The sequence below is a fragment of the Monodelphis domestica genome, chromosome 7, assembly GCF_027887165.1.
Source record: "Monodelphis domestica isolate mMonDom1 chromosome 7, mMonDom1.pri, whole genome shotgun sequence".
Lineage (NCBI taxonomy): Eukaryota > Metazoa > Chordata > Mammalia > Didelphimorphia > Didelphidae > Monodelphis > Monodelphis domestica.
Genome location: NC_077233.1, coordinates 189701382 through 189727063, shown reverse-complemented (window position 1 = coordinate 189727063; position 25682 = coordinate 189701382). Strand labels below are relative to the sequence as shown.

At 39.1% G+C, this 25682-nt stretch overlaps 1 protein-coding gene across 5 annotated transcripts in view; it reads right to left on the bottom strand.

Annotated features, from left to right (window-relative positions):
- ABCC1 (ATP binding cassette subfamily C member 1) overlaps window positions 1-25682 on the bottom strand; it is a 184071-nt gene that overhangs the window by 12636 nt on the left and 145753 nt on the right. For 4 of the 5 annotated variants that reach the window (XM_056806199.1, XM_056806200.1, XM_056806197.1 and 1 more), the window contains exons 19-27: window positions 25401-25578; window positions 21453-21479; window positions 18337-18421; window positions 12575-12704; window positions 9963-10170; window positions 8622-8932; window positions 7426-7625; window positions 4349-4475; window positions 2225-2326 (exon numbers count right to left, since the gene is read on the bottom strand). In XM_056806199.1, the coding sequence (XP_056662177.1) occupies window positions 2225-2326; window positions 4349-4475; window positions 7426-7625; window positions 8622-8932; window positions 9963-10170; window positions 12575-12704; window positions 18337-18421; window positions 21453-21479; window positions 25401-25578 (1368 nt within the window). The remainder of the gene's footprint in view (window positions 1-2224; window positions 2327-4348; window positions 4476-7425; window positions 7626-8621; window positions 8933-9962; window positions 10171-12574; window positions 12705-18336; window positions 18422-21452; window positions 21480-25400; window positions 25579-25682) is intronic. The other variant, XM_056806198.1, reaches the window with a different exon arrangement.

Below are 25682 nucleotides of genomic sequence, written 5' to 3'. Positions count from 1 at the left end.
CTAATAACTGGATATTAGAACAATGTTTAAATTAGGGCACTTTTCTCATAAGACTGAGCCTCTCAGACCCTGGTGGTTATTGTTTAGTTGTTCAGTGGAGGTCAGGAAGCCATCTGAAAGGCAGAAACTCCAGGTGCAATACCGGGCCCGATACCATTAGAGGGTGCTCATGCCATTCTGCTAGAAAAACGCCTGGCTTAAGAGTAACAATTTTACTCAGTTCCAGGAAAATAAGACAACTTTAGCATTTCAGAAAATGAAAGAGTGAGGCAGCAGCGGCAGCTGCAGGATCAGCGGCTGCTGCAGGGAAGAGAAAGGCTGCGGCCCGGGGCAGTAATGTCCCGGTGGCCAGGTAGGCGGTGGCGGGCGGGGCCGTAGGTGCGCCCACCTATCCGTCTGCCCTTCAGTGTGGCAGAGTGCAGAGCAGGATTGTCAGCTGCGGTGGCTGCTGGGCTATGGCGCCTATCGTGCTATTCAATGCGCTGGCCACGAGGCTGCTCTTCGGGCTTTACTCGCTGGTGGGCTTCTGGCGGGTGACAGAGGTGAAGAGGGATCCCCGCTTCTGGATGCTAGTGCTGCTGCTCTTCCCGCTCCTCCTGGAGACTGCACTGACGCTCAAAAGGCGCCGCGGCCGAGGCTACCCTGGGGAGCCTGGCTCTCCTTCCTTCCCATTTGGCTGCACCCTACAATATCTCCTGCTCCTTACAACTTAACTCAAGTTCTTCAGTGGCAATGAATGGATTAAGAACAAATTTTGTGACTACCCCTGCAATTGATTTTCATCCTAGACTTTTTCAGAGTTTTAGGATGCCCACCACTTGAAGGATTTTTATAAATACTGTTAAACTTGAAAAATATATTCATATGCCTGTAATTCATTTAATATTTAAGAATAAGGGAAAACAAAAACTCTGGAAATGGGGGGGGGGGGGAATCAACCCCTAATTCCTGAAATTCCATGAAAATTCACCCATGGTTTTTGCATTTTGAAATTTTAAAGGAAGTAAATATTTAATAACCAATCCATATGATATAAGAGAATGCCCCAGGAATTGATTTATTTGGCTAATTGGGATGACAGATAAGGTAGGAGAGAAAATGTGGGTTGAATTGCGTTTGGAGTCAAAGGATCTGGGTTTGAATTCTATTACTACTGGCACTAGCGTCTCTTTGAGTAGGTTGCTGGGCTTTTTTAAACTCCTTTTTCCCTTAAGTGCAAAATAAGGGGACCAGACTGGATAACCTCTTATGTGCTTGCCAGCTTGAAGTGGACCATTTTACTTTGTGTGATCATATTTTCTAGAACAAGGTGCCATCCCAAGACATTTTCAGGGTTTGATCTAATACTGTGGCTCTCAGATCATCCTTTCAAGTATCAATAGGTTATTACATTTTGGTCAGCTGACCAGTGAAGAACCTGGGGCCTCGGATCCATTCTGGTAGAATTCCATTGAATCATAAATTCGGAACTGGAAGGGCCAGTTCATCAAGACACCTCATCCATCTGGCACATTTTACAAATGAAAACCCAGATAGGTTAAGTGATTTTTCCCCAAAGTCACACAGCTGCAGAGCTGAGACTTGAACTCAGGTCTTCTAAGTTCCAAATCAAAGCTTTATCTTCATTTATAACGCCTGATAGAGAAATGCAATTAGCTCATAAACAAGTCAGAGGGTTAAGAAAACAAATGAGAAGGAACAGGTGTGAGTGCGTGTGGATGTGTATTTTCTCATGTAGGTCATATAGAACATTGATTTTGTCTTTGCAAAGTGCTTGACTAAAAGCAGAGGAGAACTATTTCTAGCAGAAGGAGAATTAAGACTTTAGCAGAAGCATATACAATGTAGAGCTGACCTGCTGACAGTAATCGGTTGATTTTGGAAGATGCAAAAATAAATAAATAAAATAAGTAAATAAATAAATAAAATAAATAAACCAAAAATCCACAATCAAAAAAAAAAGAAAGAAAGAAAGAAAAAGAAAATGAAAGAGCATGCCTGTTGGGCTTCTATGGGGAATGTGGACCTGATTCAGCCAATAACCCTCGGTCCTTGTTCTATGTCTGCTCAGCATTTTCTTGGTGTCTCAGGGTTTTAAGTCAAGGCATACAGCTGGTAACAGAATAGATTTTCATCTGGGGGAGAGTGATGACACATTCTGGCCTTAGGTAAGATGATTCAAGGTAAAGATCAAGCACTGTTCCCAAAAGCCAAAACACTTTACCTCCTTCTCTGTTTCTGAGTATTCTTTGAGTCTCTCCACAGCCACTATGTTTGTTTCCATCTCAGAGGACATTCGTACCAGCCAGTTCAAGTATGTGGTGACCTACAAAAGCAAAATTCATTTCAGTAAAAGGTTCTCATCCACCTTGCCCACACATACTCCTTATCCCAAATCTCCACATAAAGCACTTCTAAAAACTGCCCAGGAATATAGTCCATGACCATGTCTCAGAGCATGAAGCATAGTCAGTGTCTTGCCAAACCTGCTGGGATGCCTTACTGGCATGGGGCAATGAGCACAAGACAGTGACGAGAAAATGACTAGAAACTAAGAATTCTCAAATGTAGGCATATTTGAAAGTGCTCAAGTAATCCTTTGCATCTGAAAAAATATTCCCCAAGGATTTTTTGTGTCATGGGCCACTCAGGTGGTCTGGTGAAGTCTATGGACCCCTGCCCATAATAATGTTTTTAAATGCACAAAATAAAATACAAAGAAATAAAAAGGAAAGCAATCATAATAAAATAGTTTATCAAAAAAAATTTTTAAACATTCTTGAACTCTACGAAAAGAAACCTTGCATTTTAACTTTATCAAGATTGTGTGTGGTGGTTAGGGCAGGTAGCATTACCCCTACTGGACAGGGACTCTAAGTCAGGAGATCTAAAGTGAATTGCTTGAGGTCACATAAAAGATAGGGGCAAAAATCCAGGCCACCCAATTCCAAGTCCAGTGACTTTTCCACCACCCTCTTCAAACATAACAACTGAATTCTGAGGCTAAAGAGACTAAGTAACCCTGACTTTAAATACTTTCTCAGAGGGGCAGACAGTGCCACTGTATTGCCATAAAAGGAATTCTACCCCTTCTGCCCGCCAAAAGCAATTCAATGAATTGTGTATGAGAGTATAAGCAGAGACAGCACCCAACAAAAAGAGAAGAGACACCCAGGTTCTAGTCTTCTCACTGTCTTTAATTAGCTGCGTATCTTCACCCCTCTAGACCTCAGTTTCCTCAGCTATAAAATAAGCGGGGGATGAACCAAATGGCTAAGGTTGCTACATACTTCTGCTTATGCTAACTACAGACTTGGGACATCTGGGGTAATTTAGAACAGGGCTCACACAGCAATCTTAGAGTATTATGCCTCCCAAACCTATTGTGTCAAGTAATCTGATCAAGGTGTGAATGAATGTAAATACCTCCTCCAGCTTAGTTCTACTTCCCTCTGAGCTCACTGGGAAAAGAAGGCAAATAGAATGCAGGGAGTTTCACCTGAAGATAAAAGATCTAGGAGCAACAAAGGTACTTTCCCTAACAAGCAGGTTCTGAACTCTAAGTGCAATGACTACTCTTTGGTGGGGGGTGATGCACAGGTTGTCAAGAAACAGTAGTTTTGTGTCAGTCAGTTTTGCTTAACTGTTTTTCTTTGTTTCTAATAAAGGATTCCATTTTGGGCAGGGAGGAGGGGGGAAGGGAAAGTCCACTGGGAAATAATCATGAGGTAAAAAACAAAAGGCATGGAATCAGCTGGGGTTCAAGTCAGGTATGTATGGGTGACTGAACAGGCTCTCAAATGTTGGAAACAATCGCAATACATTCAGCAGCAAGCCCAGGATCCAAACCCCAAATCCAAAAGAAGCCTTTGAATTTGAGAACAATGTTTGGATAAACACAAGATGAGAATTTTAGAGTATTTCTGGAAGAAACTAGTCTATCATCTCTCCTGGACATTCACCTTGCTCAAGACCAAAGTTCTAAAATGCTCTTTTGGTTCTCAGATTCTAGGCTTTTGGTATTTTAGTTAATTTTCATAATGCCAAAACATCTCCTGTGCTACTGGGAACCAACATCAGAGGCAAAGAATGGCCTTTCCTCATTAAAGGATTAAAGAAATAATTGGCAAGAGCTGGAAAGAAAACAAGTTCATCTTTCTGACCAAAGCTACTAGGACACCTAATTCCTCTTTATTCAGACCCACCAATTATTCCCAGACTCTCTTTCCTCTTCCTAGATTATAACAGACTCAAAATTGGCATGCAAGAACTCACAGTCTTATCTCCTTCTACCTCCCATACCCTATAAAAATAACTTTGAATATCAGAAGCTTTTTTTGACTTTTACCTGCAAGGAGTAAGAGACAGAGAGGCCCACCAACCCAGGGCTGAGGCTGTGACGGGAGATGACAGAAAACAAAGCTGCAAACAGAACTATGCAGTTTCCCACACACTCTAGTCGGACGGCCAGCCACCTGCAGAGATATATGTATACACAAAATCAATCCTGAACTCCAGGAGGCACCCACCAAAGCAAATTCAACAAGTTGGAATCCTGAGGATTCCCAAAATGCCCTTTAATCCTGAAACTCTCTTGGTCTAAAGCAGATTGGCTTAGGAACAAGAGAGAAAAGGATATGAAGAGATGACTAAGGCCAAAGTAACTTTTGACTTATCTGGTATCATCAGGAAATGTGGTGGACTTTCTAGATAACAAAACTTTGAAGCCTGAAATACAATTATCATGTTCTTTCTCCCATTCCCCCACTCTTTGAACATTTTTTTAAAAAGAAGAAAAATTGTGCTATGCTTTTAACAAATATGTCTAATCTAGCAAAATAGATTACCACACATTGGCCACATATAAACATATGTCTCCTTCTGTACATTAAAAACCCATTTTTGTTGGTGTGAATAAAAGATTTCATCTTCCATCCTCTAGAATCATGGTTTATGATTATACTTATCAAAGTTCTAAAATCTTTAGAAATGGCTTTACTTTAAAATCTTGTTATTATTGTTCTCCTATTCTGCTCAATTTTACTCTGCAGAATTCATAAACTTACCAGCTTCTGCTGACCCAGTCCATTTTGTCATTTCTTTTTGGCAGAAAAATATTTTATTGCATTTGTAAACCTATAACTTGTTCTGACATTCCCCAACAGAGTGCCTCAACAGGGCACTCTTCAGTTTCCAGTTTTTTGTTATTACAAAAATAACTGCTATAAATATTTTGGTACAAACAGGTCCTTTTTCTCTTTGAATAAGCCTGTCAATGGTATTGCTAAATCAAAGAGTATGCACATAAATGACATTTTGAGCATAGTTCTAAATTGCTTTCCAGAATGGTTACACCAATTCACAGTTCCACCAATAAATAGTGAATTGGATTGCCTGTAGCTCCTCCAAGATTTGTCATTTTCCTCTTTTGTCATCTTGACCAAGCTGATGGGTGTGATCTGAAACCTCAAAGCTGCTTTAATTTGCATTTCACTAATTATTATTAGTGACTTGGATTTTCATAGCTTGGATTTCTTTCTTTGAAAACTCCTTGTTTATATCTTTTTGACTATTTGTTGGGAGAATTGCTCTTACTCTCATAAATTTGAATCAGTTTCATATACATACAATACGTATGTAACATATACACATAGATAAAACATACGCACATTTCTCTCATATTAGACACATTCATAAAAAAAAGTTCTTAAAAAGAATTTTTTCCCCAGTTCCTTGTTTCTCGTCTAATTTTAAGTGCATTAGCCTTTTTGTGCAAAATATTTTTTCATTTCTTTTAGTCAAAACTGACCATTTAATCTTCTATGATCCACTCTTTCCTTTGGTAGCAACAAATCTATAGGACCGACAGCTTTCTAAAATGTATCACAACTCAGATTAAATACAATGATCACCCTTGTTTCCAAAAGACAAATAAATTCCTGTAGTTCAGAGATAGGAGCCTGGGGATGAGAAATGCTGCATATGCTGTCAGATGAAGCCACTTTTCAGTTGCTTTTGTTCCATTATCCTGTAAGGTAGTATACTGAGAAAGGACTGTCATGAAAAAAAAAGTTATCAAGAAAACTAATTAAAATGTATCATAGCTTCCTGATTTTTTAGTGGTGCAACTAGCATGTAATTTCACCTTCTCTTGATGACTCAGAGACATCAATTATTGTAGTGTTTCTTCATATGATGCCCCCAGGGATTACTGAGATTGTTTGTCCTTGAATTAAAATGGCCTACACTGTGCTTTAAACTCCCTGTATCAACAATGCTGATAAACCACAAATTCAAAAGAATGAAAATGAAACATAATTCACATCCAGAAGGAGAGATGATGAATTAAAAGTGCAAAAGGAGATATACATTTTTGGATATGGCTAATGTGGGAATTTATTTTGCTAGATTATACAGATAAATGTTGAGGAATTTATTTTGTCTTTTAAAAAATTTGTTTATTCAACCTCCAGGAAGTGATGCAGAGCGAAAGGAGCAGAATCAGGAAAACATTGTACGCAGAGACTGATACACTGTGGTACAATTGAACGTAATGGAATTCTCCATTAGTGTCAATGCAATGTCCCTAAACAATCTGCAGGGATTTAGGAGAAAAAACACTATCCACAAGCAGAGGACAAACTGTGAGAGTAAAAACACCGAGGAAAAGCAACTGCATGACTACAGGGGTTGAGGGGACATATCTGAGGAGAGACTCTAAAAAAATTTGTTCATTAAGAGGTAAAGGGGGTCATTAGAAGATTAATTTTTTAAAAACCTATTAGCTGAAAATTTTAAAAAGAAATAAATACCATATCAAACTGCTTGCTTTCTCAATGAAGAGGAAGGACAGGAGAATTTGAAAATTAAAAAAAAATTAAATCAATGTTAAAAATGTTTTACATGTAATTAGAAAAAAGAAAAATATTTTAAAAGAAAAAAAGAAAAAATTCCTATGTCTCTGTTTATAGGGATAGATCTCTTCCCTTCTTACTTACTGCCATCAGTATCTTCCTGCTTTGAAATTATCATCATATTTTATACAAAAATGTCTGCCAGAAACAAGAAATTTCTGAATGGCATAACTGTCATAAAGCCTGTGCATTTTACTTGAGAAGAAAGCATGAGACAATCTCTAGTCCATGATTGGGAAATATTGCCATAATGTCTGAAGGAGCACCTAGAGACATGTTTATGTTTTCCCAACAAGAATGCCATTCAGAAGCTTTCTTTGCTCATTTTCTGGGCTCATTGACTGTATTGGTTGTTAAAAGTCTTAACTACAAAATAAATGTGATTTTGCTACCTTTCAAAGGGTTCCCAGAAACCCTGGCATATTGTCTCCCACTGATTTCAACAGAAAACAAGATGAGTCTCTCTTGAAAGAAAAATAGTAGGTTAAGGTCCCAGAGAACACTAGCTCACCTGTTGGCCACGATGCTGGGGTAATACGCTTTCTGATTCTCATCCACCTTCAGGTCACTCTGACGAATGAAACGTTGTTGTTCCTCAAAGGCACGGATGACGCTGACACCCAGGAGAGTTTCATTGAAGTGTGAGTACACTGGGGACCGGCTGACTGACTCTAGGCGCTTCAGCTGGCGTGAGGAGGCCACATAAAACCTCTAGAGGAGAAGGTCAACAAGGAGAAAGTTAACTCTTTATAAATGAATCCTTTCAAATTCCTCCCTAAAGACTGAGGGGGGCCACAAGCTCTATGCTTGTAATGTACAGTCCAATTCAAAGAAGCTCTTAAAATCTTACAGATCCAGGCAACCCCAAAGACTGTCAGGGAAAGCCTGTAAATCATCATCGTCATTCTAAAGCCTTGACTACCTACTTCCTGATTTTAGGCTGAATTTGATTCAGTGCTTTTTATAGGGTCTTTGAAGTCTCCAAAAACTTCACACCATTAGATCTATCTAGATCTCTACATCAGCAACTACAACAGGCTCTTTCTCAGGGATTCAGCAAGTTAGAGGGTTTGGCTGAAATGAGTATACCTATCACCATGCATTTGGGTGTGGGTGTGCACAAAGATGATCTGGTCTATTTCACCCCCAAATTCCTAACAGAACTAGTAGCCTTTTGTTTAAGGTATAGATCAAATCACTATATCTTCTTCCTTCCTAGAGCTAGAAGCTAATATAACATCCTATGGTAAAAGAAAAAGATAACTTTTATCTTGAAGCCAAATTATTCCTTGCTTTTGGATGATACTTTATACTTCCTAAAGCATTTTCCAAGAAGCTTTCACCTGATTCTCATAATAATGTCTGGCACAGGCCTTGCTTGTCATGAGCAAAGGTGTCAAACTGGGCAGCCCCCAATATTCTCAAGTGGGTCTTGAACCAGATTAAAATATAATTGGGAAATGTCCAATAAAATAAATGAAAACACCATAAAACATAGATAATGTTGGTTTTCTATGGGGTCCATGCAGACCCACTTTTCTGAGAGTTTGACACCACTGGTCTTGAGCTTCTATGCTAAGACAATGATCCCTGATAACTCAAGGAGGAAGTGGAGCCATGTCTGATTTTGCAACACAGCTTGGCCTACCACCTCGGTTCTATTCTAATATTCTGGGCATACCTTGACATAGAGTTCCTGCCACTTACCTGCACAAAGAAATAGATGAGGCCAAGGGGCGGGATAATGATGGCAGCAATGGGTGTGGCCAGCAGTATAATTATACAGGCACCAATGACATTGAACAAGGATCCCATGAACATCTTAATGATCTGAGGAATCATTGAGTCTACTGTGTCCATCTCCTTGGAGAACCTATTCACGAGATTCCCACTGGGTGTTCGTTCAAAGAAGCTCATGGGGGACCGGAGGACATTGTGGAGCAGGTCCAGATGTAGGCGGCGGGAAGCAAAGATGCCCCCAATGGATACTGCCATTGAGTAGCCAAACACAGCAAGACCTAGGATACACCATGACGTCATTTGGGAGATCAGCCCAGCAAAAGAGATTACCTACACTTGTTTGGACCTAACTGTTTACCCTGTCTTTTCCCAAGTAAGACTGTAAGCTCCTTGAGAACAGGAGTTGTCTTTTGTTTTTCTTGAAAAATATTGTCTGGCACATAGTAGCCATGTGTCTATATCTGGCACATTTAAGGTATTTAATAAAGATTTTTTTTGTCAGTTTATTGATTGACTGACTTGGGAGAAACCAAGATCTGCTCAGTAGGTTACATCATTTCTCTAGGTCTTGGACTCCCTCAGATGTAATTTGTCAATTGGGTTTGTTTCTGTCACTGGGGCCATTAGGGGGTTTGAGAAATAATTCAAAAATGGACTTCACACTTAAAAACAAAATGAAAAACAAAGCAAAAAACTATTTTCTTGTATTAATGTATATACAGAGACCACAAGCCCAAATGATGACTTGCAATGCTGATTTTGTTGGAAAGAAATTATTTTATATGATGCATGCTATCCCCTAATCTTGGGAAGGAACCTAATGACCAAAAGGTATTTGGTAGTCTCTGTGGAATTAAGAGTTCCTGGGCATGTGAAAGGTTCCATCTTTAATCTTTGCCTAAAAATCTATGGATAAAATTAAAAATTTTAAAAAGGTCTCCATGGATGCAGCATAGATTCATTTGCTGAAGTCCCCTTGAGTGGAAATGAGGAGATTCCATTTATTTCCACTACAGAGAGGTAGTGTAATTCAATAGACACAATCACTTCTTTATTAATAAGGGGTCTAAGTTTCCTCATTTCTAAAATGGCCATAGGAGAACCTTCCTTCTACCTCTCTCACAGTGCTGGGGTGAAAAATAACTAGTTTAGTTTTAAAATATGAAAAACAAAACAAAAATAAAAACCAAATCTGAAAAACAATGAACACCTCTATTCCTGTCATCATCGCTTTAGTACTGGCTTCAAATGGATAACAAGAGGAGGTAAAACTTACTAACCTAAGGATGTGGGATCTAGCAGGCTCACCTTGAGAAATGCCCAGAGCACCATACACACTCAGTCGGACATTTGTGTGCTGCTGTGTCCCATTGACAACAGGATCATCAGTCCATAAACTGAGCCAGTAGTTGGAAGCCAAGGAGGCTACATGGTTACATATAAAAAGGAAGATGCTCAGAAAAGAGATAAAAAGTCCAATAGCTTTCATATAATCCCAGTACACTGACAGCTTTACCTAAAAACACAAGGGAGAAAAGTTACTCCACAAAATTAAAACACAAAACAAAAACACACAAAAGTACAAGAGAGCAGTTATTTCCCCCTCCAACCTATGTACTCCTATGCAGGCAGCTAAGGACTAAGTCACAGGTTCCAGAACCAGGCCCTAGAGTAGGTTTAGGCTATTGTCCTCATATCAGCAAGCCCATTCCTCACTCTGCTGTCACTGTTTCTCTCATGCAGAGCATTCTCCACTCTCTCTTCTACCCATCCCAATCTTGTCCAGTCTCCAAAGCTTGGAATATGTCTGAGCCTCTCCCAGGAGCCTTTTTCTTACCACCCCAGGCCTCATTTGGTCTTCTTCTAGCCAGAATCCTTACAGTACATCACATCTTTGGCCTATTGTGTAGCATAATTATATTGTTTTGAATAATTAACTATTGTTTCATGTCTGTTAGTCTTGTCCCCTCAACTATATAGTAGGCAGAAATTGCACTTTTTTTACAGTGCCTACTGCAATCATGAACATTCAGTAATACATCAAAGACATTTGCTGGTTGGCTGCCCAATTGAAAATTATAGCCCTGGCATTATTCTCAGTCACTCAGAAAAAAACTCCCATTTCCTTATAACCTGGTTTGGTTCAGTATGCTATGCTTTCTCCACCTTTATTATACAGACTATAAGGCCTAAAGCAAGGAAATACAGGGAACCAGGAGGGAGTTACTATAAACTAAGTTAGATACTTCAGTCTCTTTTATCTCTGTCTCCTGCCCAAATGACCCTTCTTTGGGAAATGAGGCATGAAAAGAAGGGAAATGGATATCTCAACAGCATATTCTATAATGCTCAATTGCTCTCATTCTCAGAGCGCACACAGATAAGTTAAAAAGCAGCAGAGAGGGAGTGGTCATTGTTGACATTGTGACCTGACTCCCTAGGAAAGGTTTTGAGCTGGAAGGCAAGAAGGAAGCAGGGAGAGAAGGCTGCTGAGCCAGACAAAAGGGAAAATTGGCTCAAAGTTACTGGAAGATAGTTTGAGTTGAAAGGATTAGTGATGTGAAGGTCAGTTCCCCAATAAAAAGTCATGGGATAAAGATAGCTATGATGCTAAGCCAGATTTCAAACTTCTCACTTTTTAGTCTTATATCTTTTCTAGTCTACTGTCTATTCTTTTTCTACTCAACCCTCCTTTGGGCACCATCTTTCAGTATGTGAAACCAAGCCCTACTCTAGGGAGTACTTTGTGGACAAAGTACTCACTGTCTTTAATAACAAACATCCATAGATCACATTCATATAGTGATTTACTTTACAAATAGTGTGTATAAATATTATCCCTATTTTACAAGATGAGAACACTGAGGCTTGGAGGCTAAGTGACTTGTTTATTGTCACCACTGGCTAGTGTAGTTATTGTAAAGGTAAGCCTTGAATCAATTTTCTGACTTAAGTCCACTGTCCTTTCTACAATGCTCTCTCTCTGTTTATCTGTCTCTCTCTCTGTTTCTCTCTCTCTTTCTTTCTCTCTGTCTCTGTACACACACACACACACACACACACACACACACACAGTGCCTCTTCTCAAGTCTCTGGGTGTAGCACTGCTGAGAGTGGTAAACCTGAATACTAGAAAAGCTTAAATCCAAGAAGTTGCAGCTTGATCAATTGAGTAAGAGTTGCAGCTTCACTATCAACTAACATGGCCATGGGAGAATGAATTTAAGCCCTCTGGGCCTCTATTTCTTCATCTGTAAAATGAAGAGAGTAGATCAGATCATCTCTAAGGTCTTTTTCCAACTGTAAAATCATATGAGTAATCTACAATCTATTAACTAATTTTCTTATTCTATCTCCTTTTTTTCTGATGAAGGGTAATCTCTTCCATACTGGCATCACTCTCAATAGGTTAGGAAGGAAAAGAAGTGGTAGTGCTCTAGGATGGCTATTATGCTACTCAGGGAGAAAATAGCCATCACTTGGTTTGATATGGCTTTACACAAAATGTAGATTTAAAAATCTGTACCATTTAAAATTTGGAGGCAGGTAGGTAGCAAAGTGGATAGAATGCCAGAAGTCAGGAAGATGTGAGTTCAAATCCAGCTTCAGACACTTACTAGCTGTGTGACTGAGGAAATCACTTAATCCTATTTGCCTCAGTTTCATCGGTAAAATGAGCTGGAGGAGGAAATGGCAAACCACTCTATCTTTGCCAAGAAAACCCCAAATAGAGTCATGAAGAGTCAAATGCAATTGAAATGACTGAATAACAGGTTTTAAGAGCTCAGAAAATATGATATCCACCTCTTCTTTCTTTAACTATGCATAATCCAAAGTTCATTCTATTACAAAAGTGAAAAGCCCTGCAGCTGATTGATCAGCAAAGGGCAGGCAGGGCAGGAAGATGGCTTGGATTTTACCTGCCCAGTCTTGGCTTTATCAGCCTCCATCAGCTTCCAGGCATCCTTTTGTGCTTCAGATTTCTGCATGTCAGCTGTGCTATTGTGCTTCCCAGGCTCTGTGCTATAGGAGGAGGAATTACTGAGCTGTCTAGAGAAAACAAAACAGACTGAAAGTCAAACCTTTGTAGTCACAGGTGGGGCCTGACTCCCCAGTACTTGTGAGCACATAAGAAATCTCACTGAGAGCAAGAACAGCCACACTGCCCACCCCAAGCTTCTAGGATCCAAAAGCAAAGTGCCTCTGAGTAGAGAACAAATTTGAACAAGGAGACTCGATCTAGTGGCATACTGAGCTGAGAGATTAGGAGATATGGGTTCTGTTTAGCTCTGCCACTGCACCTGAGCCTTGGATTTCTCAGAAATTTATCTCTCAGGGAAGCTAGGTAGCTAGTGGAGAAAACACTAGACCAGGAGTTGAGAAGACCTGGGTTCAAATTATAAGGATATCAGAAAATAAGCATTGTTTTATTAGTTTAGAGATAAGAATTAAAGTGGCTGGCTTGAGAAAGAACTGGAGTTTGAAGCAGAGCTGAGAGAGCATGTTAATTTCAACTGCTGACAGTTATAACCATTTTTCTGTGTCAATTACTCTCTCTGGCAGTTGGGAGTTGCTCTCTTGCAGTTGGCAGAGACACACTCAGAGACACTCTCTCAGGGCTAGAGGAGGTAACATCTTTGTCTTTCTCTCTGTCTGAAGGAAAGATCTGAAGGTACTTAGTGTTTTCCTTTACCAACTTGGGAAACACTATTGACTATCTATTATGGTTTTATAGATTGATTAAACTCCAAGAAGACCAAAGAAAAACCTGGTCTTTGGTTGGGACTCTGAGTCTGTTAAGGCTCAAAGTCCTGACTTGATTCTTGTTGAGACTCAAACAACTAGCCTTTGATATTTTATAATTTGAAGGCGAAGTTAAGATTTATAAGGATAATAGCGGTAGTTTTTATTTAGATAGTATAAATTTAGGTTAGTCAGATCAGAGAGGAGGAGTGTAGCCTGTGAATCACAGGAAAAGCGGTTCCTTGCGGAACCAAGGAGTTTATTTGGGTGGATTTAGAAATCCTTCTTTATCCTCATATATTTCAATAAATATTTTATTTTTATAATAGGAGTCTTTTTAGCATCATTGAGCCTGGCCCTGAAGGGAAGTTCACATTTGAGCTTCACTTCATCACTGAAGATATTTTTGATTACCTCTATCAAAAGTATCTGAAGAGGGGGCAGCTGGGTGGCTCAGTGGATTGAGAGCCAGGCCCTGAGACAGTAGATCCTAGGTTCAAATCTGGTTTCAGACACTTTCCAGCTGTGTGACCCTGGGCAAGTCACTTGACCCCCATTGCCTAGCCCTTACCACTCTTCTGCCTTGGAACCAATACACAGTATTGATTCCAAGATGGAAGGTAAGGGTTCTTAAAAAAAATAGTTTTGAACAGTTTTTAACTGTTTTGAACATTTTTCCATCTAAATATTTTATTTTTACATCTCGCCAATTTATTTTTACATTTTGGCGAGCTAAAGAGGACAAAGAACCTAATTGTCTGATTTTAAGGGTCCAATTATCAACTTAGGCAGTTGGAGCCATTGTCTCAGCAGGGGATCTGTGGAAACAGCGAGTTAACAATTTCACGGTGAGCTGTGGTAACAGTGAGATGAACTCTAGAGAGTTACAAAATCCATCTCCCAGTCAACTTGATACAAAGAATCTGTACTCTCAGAAAACCTGGTGAATTAGCTACATAAAATCACAAAAAATTCTCTATTCGATATGACTTCTCTCATTTTCCATTGTACCAGACTATATACAAAATGTAATTGCCTATGACTTTTTAATGTCATTACTCTCACTGACCCTCCTACAACTAATCTCTTATGTCCCTGTGCTACTATTGTTTATCATGTGCTTTTACATGATGCTCAAATCTTTGGCAGTTATGTTTAAACATTTAAAAGCAAGTATCAAGCAAAGAGTGATCTAATGTTGAAAGTGAACTATCTAGAGACTAAACTAGATAGAATGCAAACTCAATATGAGGAATTACTCAAGACTAAAGGGACAATGGCAGAAACTAAAGAAAATGAAGCAACTAAATTAGAGGGTACAACTAAATCAGATAATCCAACTAAACTAGAAATGGAAACTGAAGCATTAGAAAACAAACCAGCTCATAAGTTCCCTTTAAGGGAGGTACCCATAGTATCCCCAGAGCATGGTATAGTGAATCTCATGTGCCACAAAAAGTTTACACAGGCTGATATAGACAGTTTTAAGAAAAATACTCCAGCATATGAAAAAGAACCCATGGCAGTTGTAAAGCAGTTTAAGTGCTTAGTTAAATTTTACAGTCCTTCTCACTTGGACTTTGACATCCTTATAGATGAATTATTAACAAAAAGGAATAAACAGCAGATTATACAAGACACTAATAATAACCCCCAAATTTCCAATTGGCCAACTCGGGATCCTGATTGGGAATATAATTCTTTTGAGGGGTAAAGAGACTTAACTACAGCCAGGGAGGCAATAATTGAAACTATAAGGCAAAATTCCAGACACTCAGGAACCTGGTCTAAATTTGAGATATATAGCCTCAGACATTTCCTAACTGTGTAGCCCTGAGCAAGCCCTTAACCCCAATTGTCTAGCCCTTACATTTTCTCTACCTTGGAATTGATACTTTTATTGATTTTAAGACAGAAGACAAGGATTTTTTTTTATTTGAAAAAGAAATTCATGTCTCCCTCAATTAGAACTCCTTTAGGATATTTTAAAAATCCAATCCAATAAACATTTATTAAAAGCCTAATATGCACAGAGTCAAAAATAAATAATAAACTGTGTCCTCAAAGAGTTTACATACCACTGGGGCCAGATTAAGGTTTTGAGTCTGGCCATTTAGGGAATATCCCACACTTCAACCAAGTACAGAGCCTGGCATACAGTAGATGCTTTATAAAAGCATCTAGATGTCTTAGCTCCTTGTCCAGGGTTCTTTCTCTCACTGCACTACACTAATAGTAACCCTTCTTCCTGGTTATCTAAAAGTCAGAGTCCAAATTTCATTTCAAGTGGATGCTAGGAAACAAAGCCTAGTGATCAAATTGATGTTGGTACCCTAAGGGAAAAGTGAGATTCCCTAAACTAGATTCAAAGCTTTTGAGCCTGAGGAATATCCCACACATTACCCTGATATAGTACCTGGTACAGAATGCTATATAAATGTCAGCTATTGTTATCATCACTTCTTGAATGAACAAACCCCATCTAGTCAAAGCTGCCATGCCTGAAGTTTCATCTGTGATTCTTCATATGATTATTGATAGTTTTGATTTCTTCATCTGAAAACTGTCTTTTCATATCTCTTGACCATTTGTCAATTGGAGGATGATTTGATTCATCTCTGGTTCTTCAAAATACATTTTCTAAAGACCAAAGGTCAAGGGCTAGGTAATTGAGGTTAAGTGACTTGCCCAGGGTCAAGCAACTAGGAAGTGTTTGAGGCCAGGTTTGAACCCAGGTCCTCCTGACTCCAATCCTGGCTCTATCTATTGAGTCACATTAGCTCTTTATTAAGGGCTATATTTGGAACTTGATTTTAGGAAAACACAAGCAGCATGGATATTGGCAATGTATCTATTTGCTGGGAAATCTGTTAAACCAACTCTAGGAGACTCAACAAAACTGCAAGGAAGCCCAGTAAAGAACTGTGGTGAGATAATTATCAGTTAAGTAAGTGTCAGGACAAATAAAAAACAGCCAGGTTGAATGAGGTGGCCACTCAAGTTCCTTCCAGCTCTCTAACTTTTATTTTTTTATATCAAAAACACCCTGGCCAGGGAGTTTGGATATTCAAACTTGTGTAAGCTCACTTCCTTCTGCCGCTGTTCCCTATTCCCCTTGAATCCTCAGTAAAGCTTCGTCATGATGCTTACTACACAGTGTCCTCTGTTATGGTTACTGCAAAACTTTGTAACACTATTGCAAAACTAAAATTGCAAAACTAAAACATTGCCTCTACTAGGATGTAAGCTCCTTAAAGATAGGAACTGCATCTCACCTATTTCTGTATTTCCCATAGCACCCAGCACACTGCCTTATACTTTTAACAGCTTCTAAAGTATATATTTAAATAATCTGATCTCTGAATCAGATATTCCTTTTCCTCCCTCTCAAGGAGCCTGGGAAGGCAGATGATCTCATACCTATCATAACCGCTTCAATTTCTTCTGGGGGAGTTGGAAGGGGGTTAGGAAGCACCCTCCAAAATTCTTTGAGAATGATGGTCTAAGGAACAGCTGGCACTCAGAGAGCCTAGAAATATGTGTACATGTAGAATGTGAGCTCCTTAAGTTCAGAAATAGTTACATTTCAGTCTATACCTCCAAGGCCTAGCAGGTCCTAGAACACAGTCAAGCACAAAGAAAAGTTACTCTTTGCTTCAAAAGAGAAAACACAAATGTACATTGGCATATGTAAAACAAAAACAGGGCAACTTTTGTAAATACTAGGGGGATGGAGAGGCAACAGTGCGTAGGGAAATAAATTTAATAAACTGTTGACTGACTGAATGATTAAAGAGAGAACAAACAAGCTTTTTTCCTCCCTGGGCAAATAGTACCCAAATGGTTTGGGGATGCCTGGAGTGAACTGGATCCCCCTCCTATCCTCTTACCAACAAACCTGAGAAACTGAAAAACCAAGTTGAATCTTCCTGTCTTCCTGCAGAGTAAGGCCTACAAAAGTTAATATTTTCTCACTGAGAAAATGGGCGTCCTTTCAGTCACAGGAAACTTCACAAAGATAGCTGAGGTGGCAGCTCCAAGCCTACTTCTTCTACTTTTACTCTGAGCTTGCACTATCTCTACCCTCACTTCCACTTTGGAATGTCCTCCTCTCCTTATTATAACCATGTGCACCCTATTTCCAGGGCTGATATCTCCTTGTCGAGAAGGTTAATTCCTCCAGGGCAGATCCCATCATATGCCTGTTCTTTATTAAGCAGCTTAAATACCAGGATTTCAACAGTTTTCTACACACCAAATGCCCAGTGACTGACAAACAGATATGTAAACTCGAAAGGAAAGATTCTTCAATATATGGCCAAGTATGTCAGAGCACAAGTCCTCCTCATCTCAATGGTTATCAGAAAGATGTCTGGAAAAAACAACCATGTTCTTTCCAGTTTCTCATTTTTATTTTTTTTGGGCTCCCTCAAATAAAGCAATTCCTAGTGGTCTTGGGTCATATCACATACCAACCTCCAACCTGTGACCTTGTGTTCTTGATCAGCTAGCTAACAGTAAGCATCCTGAGCTTGTTCTCAAGGTTCTTCAAGGCCAGAAGGAACAGAGTTGACATTTCAAATTTCACAACTCAAGCCAAATGACCCAAGAAGCCACACCATGTAGGGAACCTTAGTGTCAAGAAGGATAGACTTATTGCAAAAACACAAGGTGTATAAACCACACAATTTGGTAGCAAGAGACCACGGGTTGATCAGCTTGAATCTCTGAGATGGATTGTGAGAGGCAGAAAAAACAAGGATTACAAGGAAAATCAGCCCCTTTCACTGTCCTGTGACAATCTAAGACCTTTTTTGGTAGCTGAAGCCATGAAGGTAGAATACTACTCCAATTTCAGATCAGTCAGAAAATCATTCACAAAATCAAACATACACCCAGACACATATACACGCACAGACACACATGTGTAAGCACCTACCTTTTTAGCTGTTTCCCTGCAGTTTCACTTATTAGAACTCCATTCTCCATCTGCTTTACTTCCTTCACGACTGGACCATTGGTACCTGTTAACCCAATGAAAAGGAGAAGCAGATTGAATGGGTTCAAAAAGCTAATGAGTACTGCAAAGGTATCCTAAGGTAGGACTAAAAGTCTTAGTTATGATTTAAGCTGCTAAAGCTCACTAAAACTTCCTGTAATAACATATTTGGGGTACCCTGTATATATGCTATATGTAGTATCCAAATCAAACAGAAATAGGTCCCTGTTAGCTACATATTGATTTAGAAAACCACAAAATTGACATTATCCACATTGAAATGTAGTTTTATTTATCTTTTTGGATATTTCCAAATCACATTTTATTCTAGTTTGTGGCCTCCACTGGGAGTTGTGCAGGCCCTAGGATGTAACTCCTCTGATTCAGAAAAGCCCTTAAAAAACATAAGAGGGCAGAGTTGTACTCCGAGGATGTGTTTCTGAAAAAAATGAGCGTAAATTAGATTGAAGAGCTTAGTCTTGGAGTCAGAAAGACCTAGCTTCCATTGCCACTTCTGATGCATACCAAAGGTATGAACCCGAACCAGTCTTTTAACTTCTCAGTGTCCCAGGAACCCCTCTAGGACTATAACCAGCAGAGCAGATGCCAGATGCGTACTAGAAAGGAATCCTTTTCTCACCAAGTGTCACCCTTAAGTCAATTAAATCATAGCTTTGTTTTAAAAAAAAAAAGTTTATAAGATTTAGAGATGGGAAAAACCAAAGGGACTTTATCTAATGACCTAATTTTACAGATAAGTAAAGTGAGGCTCAGAGATATGAAGTGACTTAGCTGAACATACAAGAAATTCACACAAGTAATATTTAAACGACCAGCATCACAAAGTTGTTGTGAGGAAGGCATTCTATAAACCTTATGGCGTTATGCAAAAGCACATTATTATTAATTGTCACTGTTGGATGGTGGAATAATCCCCACGGTACCCAATTTGGTTTATCCTTCTGGCAAATCAGATCTCATATAAAGGATCTGCTTGTAGTAAGAAACACTTTTATTCAGAGTACTGCCAATACAGGAAACAAAAAAACACCCTCACTCTAACCACTGGAAACCATCCTGTTCAAGTAAGAAAGAGATAGATCAGATAAGTTCATGTCTGGAGGTGGAAGGTTGACTAATGGACACTATCAAGGTGAATCTTGCTGTAAAATGTATAAGGCATGTTGCCTTGGGATGGTCATGTAGAGTTTTCCCTAAAGCTGTGCTACAAAAGCTACATCAAGATCTCAGTCCATTTCTGAAAGTGAGTATTGTTATTTGAGGATGCTTTGCTAAAAGCAAAAGGCTCTTGGCACCAGAACAGGCAAGGTGGTCCTCTGATGGTCATTAGGACAGTCTTTGGGATACCTGATCTAAAGAAGAAAGAAAATTGACATGATATTTTGGGGATTCAATGGGATAGACAGAACAAAGGATATCCCCCTCAGGTAAGATACTTCCGCTTTACTCTCTTCTCTCCCTACCCCAATCAATCAATCAACAAACATTTATTAAGCACCTACTATGTGCCATGCATTATAAGAGGCCCTGGAGATACAAGTACTACAATGAGAAAGATGGTCGCTGCCTCCAGGTTGCTTATATTCCATGGAATCTACTAACATCACATATTTTGTCTATTACAATGGCTAGAGGAAAACTAATCTGCTGGAGGCCTTTCTTTTCAAATTATCAAATACTACCACATAAATAACAATAACCAGGAAAAAAAAATGAACATTGTGAAATTATAGAGAACAAACCTGGCTACAAGGAAGAGATATGAGAAGGCACACCTCCCCAGTACTATGCAAAGATGGGGAAGTCCATGGGAATAGAACACTGCATATATTGTATTTTTAAAAGTGTATTGTTTTTAAGATTTTGAAAAAATCTTTCTTTTATTTCTATTTTCTATTTTATTTTTTTCTATTTATATAAATATATAATTTCTATATATATTATTTATTTTATTTCTGTTTTCTTACAAAAAATTATTTATAATAAGGGTTGAATTTCTGGGAAGATATAAGAGGAATACATGGTAAAATGCATGAATTTGAATTTCATATATTGAAAATGTATGAAAAAATATGAAAATAAAATAATAAAATTCTTATTTTTAAAAAGTGACCTTCCTCATGGCTGAAATCAGTTCCCTTCTTACAAGGCATATCAAGTTTTAAAAGACAAGATAATGAGTACTTAATAATGAGAACTGGGCCACCCAGGGAACTGCAGAAAGAGTCTCACAACCAGACTATCTCTGAATGCAGAAACATCCTTTGGCTGCTGCTTCTATTTTTCAGAAGGAATGTCCTCAAAATGTTCAGAGAGCTGCTGGACCCCATCCTATCATAATTCCAAACCCAGAAGCTCAAAGTCAGTCCACAGCACATCATCTATATTTGAAGAAGGCTTTATGATTAAACCCCTATCTGCTCTAGCTATTTAAAAACTTCACTTCCGACTACTTTCCTCTCCAATTTTCCCCTATTCTACCATAGTGCCCCCCACCTCTCCCAAGAGTAAACTGATGTTTGAAGTATATGGTGGTCATGATTGGATAGGATCCTGGGCCCTATTGGCCTAGATCTGTGTTGGTGAACCTATGGCACACATGCTGGAGGGGGCTTTTCCCCTCCCCCTCTCCACCATGCCTAAGGCATTTCTCACATGACCCACTCTTCTGACCAGTAGCCAATGAGAGTGCTTCCTCCTTCTCTTGTCTGAGGTAAAAGGACAGCTTAGAGGCAGAGTGAAAGTTGCAGTTTGGGCACTTGGTCTCTAAAAGGTTTGTCATCACTGGGCTAGATGATGGCCCTTGAAACAAAGGTATGAGTAGAGAATGCCTATGTTAAGCAAAAAGATCACTATATTTTTGTCATCAAAATAAGGAAGGCACTTAGCTTTAATATTATTATTTTAAGGTGAGGACAGGAGGAGCAGAACCTAACTGTTATTCTTTTCACAGTCATGCAACCCACAATAGAAATTAGTCTACTGCCTTGTACCTACAAGCACTAGAGCAGGGGGCTAAGCCAAGCAACACCAACCTTCCTCCTCTGCCACAGCCTTCTTGCCTATAATCAGGAAAACCAAGAATTACAGAAAGTTAAGTTAAAAAGTCAATTAAAAAGAAATCCTTACATTATGTCTTTGAATCAATACTAAGATTCAGTTTCAAGCCAAAAGACCAGTAAGGGCTAGGCAATAGGGATTAAGTGACTTGCCCAGGGTCACAAAGCTAGGAAGTATCTGAGGCCAGATTTGAACCCAGGACCTCCCATCTCTAGAAGACTCTAGGAGGGCCTAGCTCTCAATCCACTGAGTCACCCAGCTGCTCCCATGCCCTGCATTTTTATATTGCATATGTATATGCAATAAAAAATATATGCAATATATAGATGAGTATATATACTCATCTATTCCATTAAAATGTGAGGGATCAAGTAGGAATTATTTCATTCTTGGTACTTGTATCTCCAGCTAACTAGTACTATGCCAGATTCACAGTAGGCATTTAGTAAGTACTGGATGATTTAAAGATTAAATGAAAACCTGTCAGGTTTATATTTTACTCTAGAAGCAGGAAGGAGCCAATGAGCTTATTAGGAGGGGAATGCTGAGACTATAATTGTGGGAAAGGGAGACAGAATCAACAAGAGGGGGACCAAAGTAGGAAGTTGTTGAAATCACGAAAGCAAATGGGAATGAGGGCTGGGGAGAAGTGAGAATAATGTTCTGACGGTAGAAATGATAATACTTGGCAATGGAGTAGATTTAGGGTAGGAGAGGAATCTGAAGAATATGGGATTATGAGCCTGCATAACTGGGAGAAGGATGATAAAACCCTCAATAGAAATAGGGACACTTGGAAGAAGGCTTGCCTATTCAATGAGAGAAAAGCTTCCTTCTTGGCAATCAAAATTGGGGGGGGGGGGGTTTGCTTTTTGTTTTTTAACTCTTACCATGTCTTAGAATCGATACTAAGTATCTGTTCCAGTGCAGAACAATAAAGGATGATAATTGGGATTAACTGACTTCTCCAGGCGCATTTAGGAAAACTTAGTCTAGATTTGACCTCCTATCTCTAGGTTTGGTTCTCTATCCACTGAGCTACCTAACTGCCCCCACCTTAAAAAAAGAAAAATATTTGTTTATATGTAATTGAGAAAAAAAAATTTAAGAAGGAAGAAAAGAAACAAAGAGAAAGAAAAAGTCAGGAAGGAAGGAAGGAGAGAGGGAAGGAGGGAAGGAGGGAAGGAGGGAAGGAGGGAAGGAGGGAAGGAGGGAAGGAGGGAAGGAAGGAAGGAAGGAAGGAAGGAAGGAAGGAGGGAAGGAAGGAAGGAAGGAAGGAAGGAAGGAAGGAAGGAAGGAAGGAAGGAAGGAAGGAAGGAAGGAAGGAAGGAAGGAAGGAAGGAAGGAAGGAAGGAAGGAAGGAAGGAAGGAAGGAAGGAAGGAAAGGAGAGTCTACATTCTCTCTAAGAAGGAAAGAGAAAGGCCTCTCTGGCTTCTCAATTGGGGAGATGCATAGTTAAGTACTAGGGTGACCAATGACATTTCAATTATCCAATTTACATAATGATGTGAAAAAGAAAAAAAGGCCTCACATTCTACACAAATGACTGCCAAAGCTCAGGTGCCTCTGGAGGAAATAAATCAAAGCATGTGCTTGGATTCCAAGACTCTTTCCCTATAAAAATTGTACTAAATCTATACAGATTATGTTAGCGCAGAGCAACACACAAAGGATTAAAAAAAGACAGATATTATATAATCTGTACAAATTGCAGAGTCCAGTGGTATATACATGTAATGGAATACTTGGGGATCATACAAAATAGTGACAGGTGGTTTTAGAGAAATCTGATAGAGAAGGAAGTGAGCAACACCAGGAAACCAATTTAGATAATTACTATAACACTGCAAAGACAAACAATTCTGAAGGACTTAAGAATTCTGATCAATGCAATGACCAGTCTTGATACCAGAGGACCAATGATGAAGAAAGCTATCCACCTCCTAACAGAGAGGTGATGCATTCAAATTCTAGAATGAGATGTAATATTTGGGGATGGTCAGATTTGTTTTGGTTGGCTAGGCAATTAGCTAATAGTGCCTGTTTTCTCTTTTTTTCATAGGAGAGAGAGAGAGGAAGGTGGGAGAGAAATAAATGCTCCATGATTAAAAAAAAATTTAAAATAGGGAAGTTTTGAAAACTTTACTTGATCCTACAGGTAAAGGGAAAAAGTCTCAACTAGACTCAACTGTTGAGGACAATTTACAAGAGGCCTCTCAGAGGGCTAGGCATTTACAAGATGATTTGCTGAGAGCTCAAAGGTATCAGTGGCTATTTGCTAAGGGAGGAAGAATGTGTCTATGTACTCTCTTAACAAAAGTCTACTTATGAAGCAACCAAAACAAATAGGCTTTGATACTATACTCTGCTGGAAAACTAGAAAGCACAGTGGAGAGAACACAAGGGCTGGAGTCAGGAGGACCCAAGTTCATATCCAGAATCCGACACTAGCTGTGTGACCCTGGGCAAGTCATTTAACTCTGTTTACCTCAGTTTTCTTATCTTAAAATGAGTTAGAGAAGGAAATGGCAAACCACCCCATATCTTTGCCAAGAAAACCCTAAATGAGGTAACAAAGAATTGAACATGACTAAGAAATGACTAAATAGCAATAACCATAACAACCATCCTTTGAGATTAGAAAGACAGAGCCTAATAGCATGGGCCCTGGAAAAATCTAAGGTGCAAAGGTGACTCAGAGAGCTACTCACTCTCTTAGAGTGAACATAGGTACTGGAATTGACATGTGATTTAAAAGATCCAATACAGCTGATTACAGAAAAACCTTTAAAGACCCACATGAACTAATACAAAGTGAAGTGAGCAAAACCAGAAGAACATTGTACACAGTAACAGCAATATTACATAATGAACATTCATGAATGTCTTAGCTGTTCCTAGCATACAGTGAACTAAGACTCAAGGACTCATTATGAAAAATGCTGTATGACTCCAGAGAAAGAATTGATGGAGTCTGAATGCAGACTAAAACATGTTTTCCTTTATTTCTTAATTTTTCTTTTGTTAATTTGAGTTCTCCTTCACAAAATGTCAAATATGGAAAAATATATTGTACCATTACTCCATAAAATCTCTCTCAGAGGGCTTGTCTTCTTATGGAGGGAGAAGGAAAGGGACAAAGGGAGGGTAAGAATTTGACTCAAACTTTAAAACACAATAACCAAGTTTAAAAGTTGTTTTTTCATTTAACTGAGGAAAAAAATATTAGAAAAAAAATCCAATATCAATTTTGCTACTAAAATTATGGGTACTATGATAAGTGAATACTAGCACAGGGCAACAGGAAAAGACATGGAGAAAAACTACTCCCTAAACTTTAATCTTGCCTGATGTGGAAGGAAAAGGAAGATATGGGCTGAGCTTCTTGGAAGTCACACACAAGGCATGGACAATGAAGAGGGGAACAATAATGCTTTCTGTCATCCTCCCCCTAAAATCAGATACAAAAAGACAACAGGAAACATTTCCAGAATAATCTAGAGCTGCTTCCTCGACTTTGTACTCTTCAAGAATACAGAAAGTTTCTCCATTTCTGTCTTTTAACTCTGCTGATTCTCCTGAGCTGTAGGTTCTAGACTGGGGCACCTAGGAAAGAGGAAGAGATTGATTTTCAACTGTTAGCTAGCATAGCACATGTATTAAGGGAAGGCCATTTAGTCCTTTGACTGTACTAATGTGGAAGAAAGGAATGGCCATGAACATGGTGAGGACATTTCTGTATTGAACACTGAAAAAGTTAAATCTCATTTGTAAATAAAAGTCAGAACCTAAACTAGACCCTGACATCTCTCACACTGAGGAGGCCAAACAAGCAAATGGGAGAGTTTTAGGGCTGTAGTCCTTGGGACTAGAGGGAGAACTGATAGCTCAAGGTAGCATCTCTTTTTTTCCCTGCCCTTACCTTCATCTTCCATGTTCTGTTCAGCGTTTGCATAAGTTCGGAGGAACTCTGCAAATGCTCCATCTCGGTCCAGCAATTCCTGGTGTGAGCCCATCTCAGAGATTTTACCATCACTCATCACAATGATCACATCCACCTGGGACAGGTAACTGATGCTGTGAGTTACCAATATGCGGGTCTAAAAACACAAACACAAAGCTGGATTAGATTCCATCAGATGCACACAACTCTCTCCAAGAAAATGGTTGACCAAAAGTGCCCTATGACATAACAGACCAAATA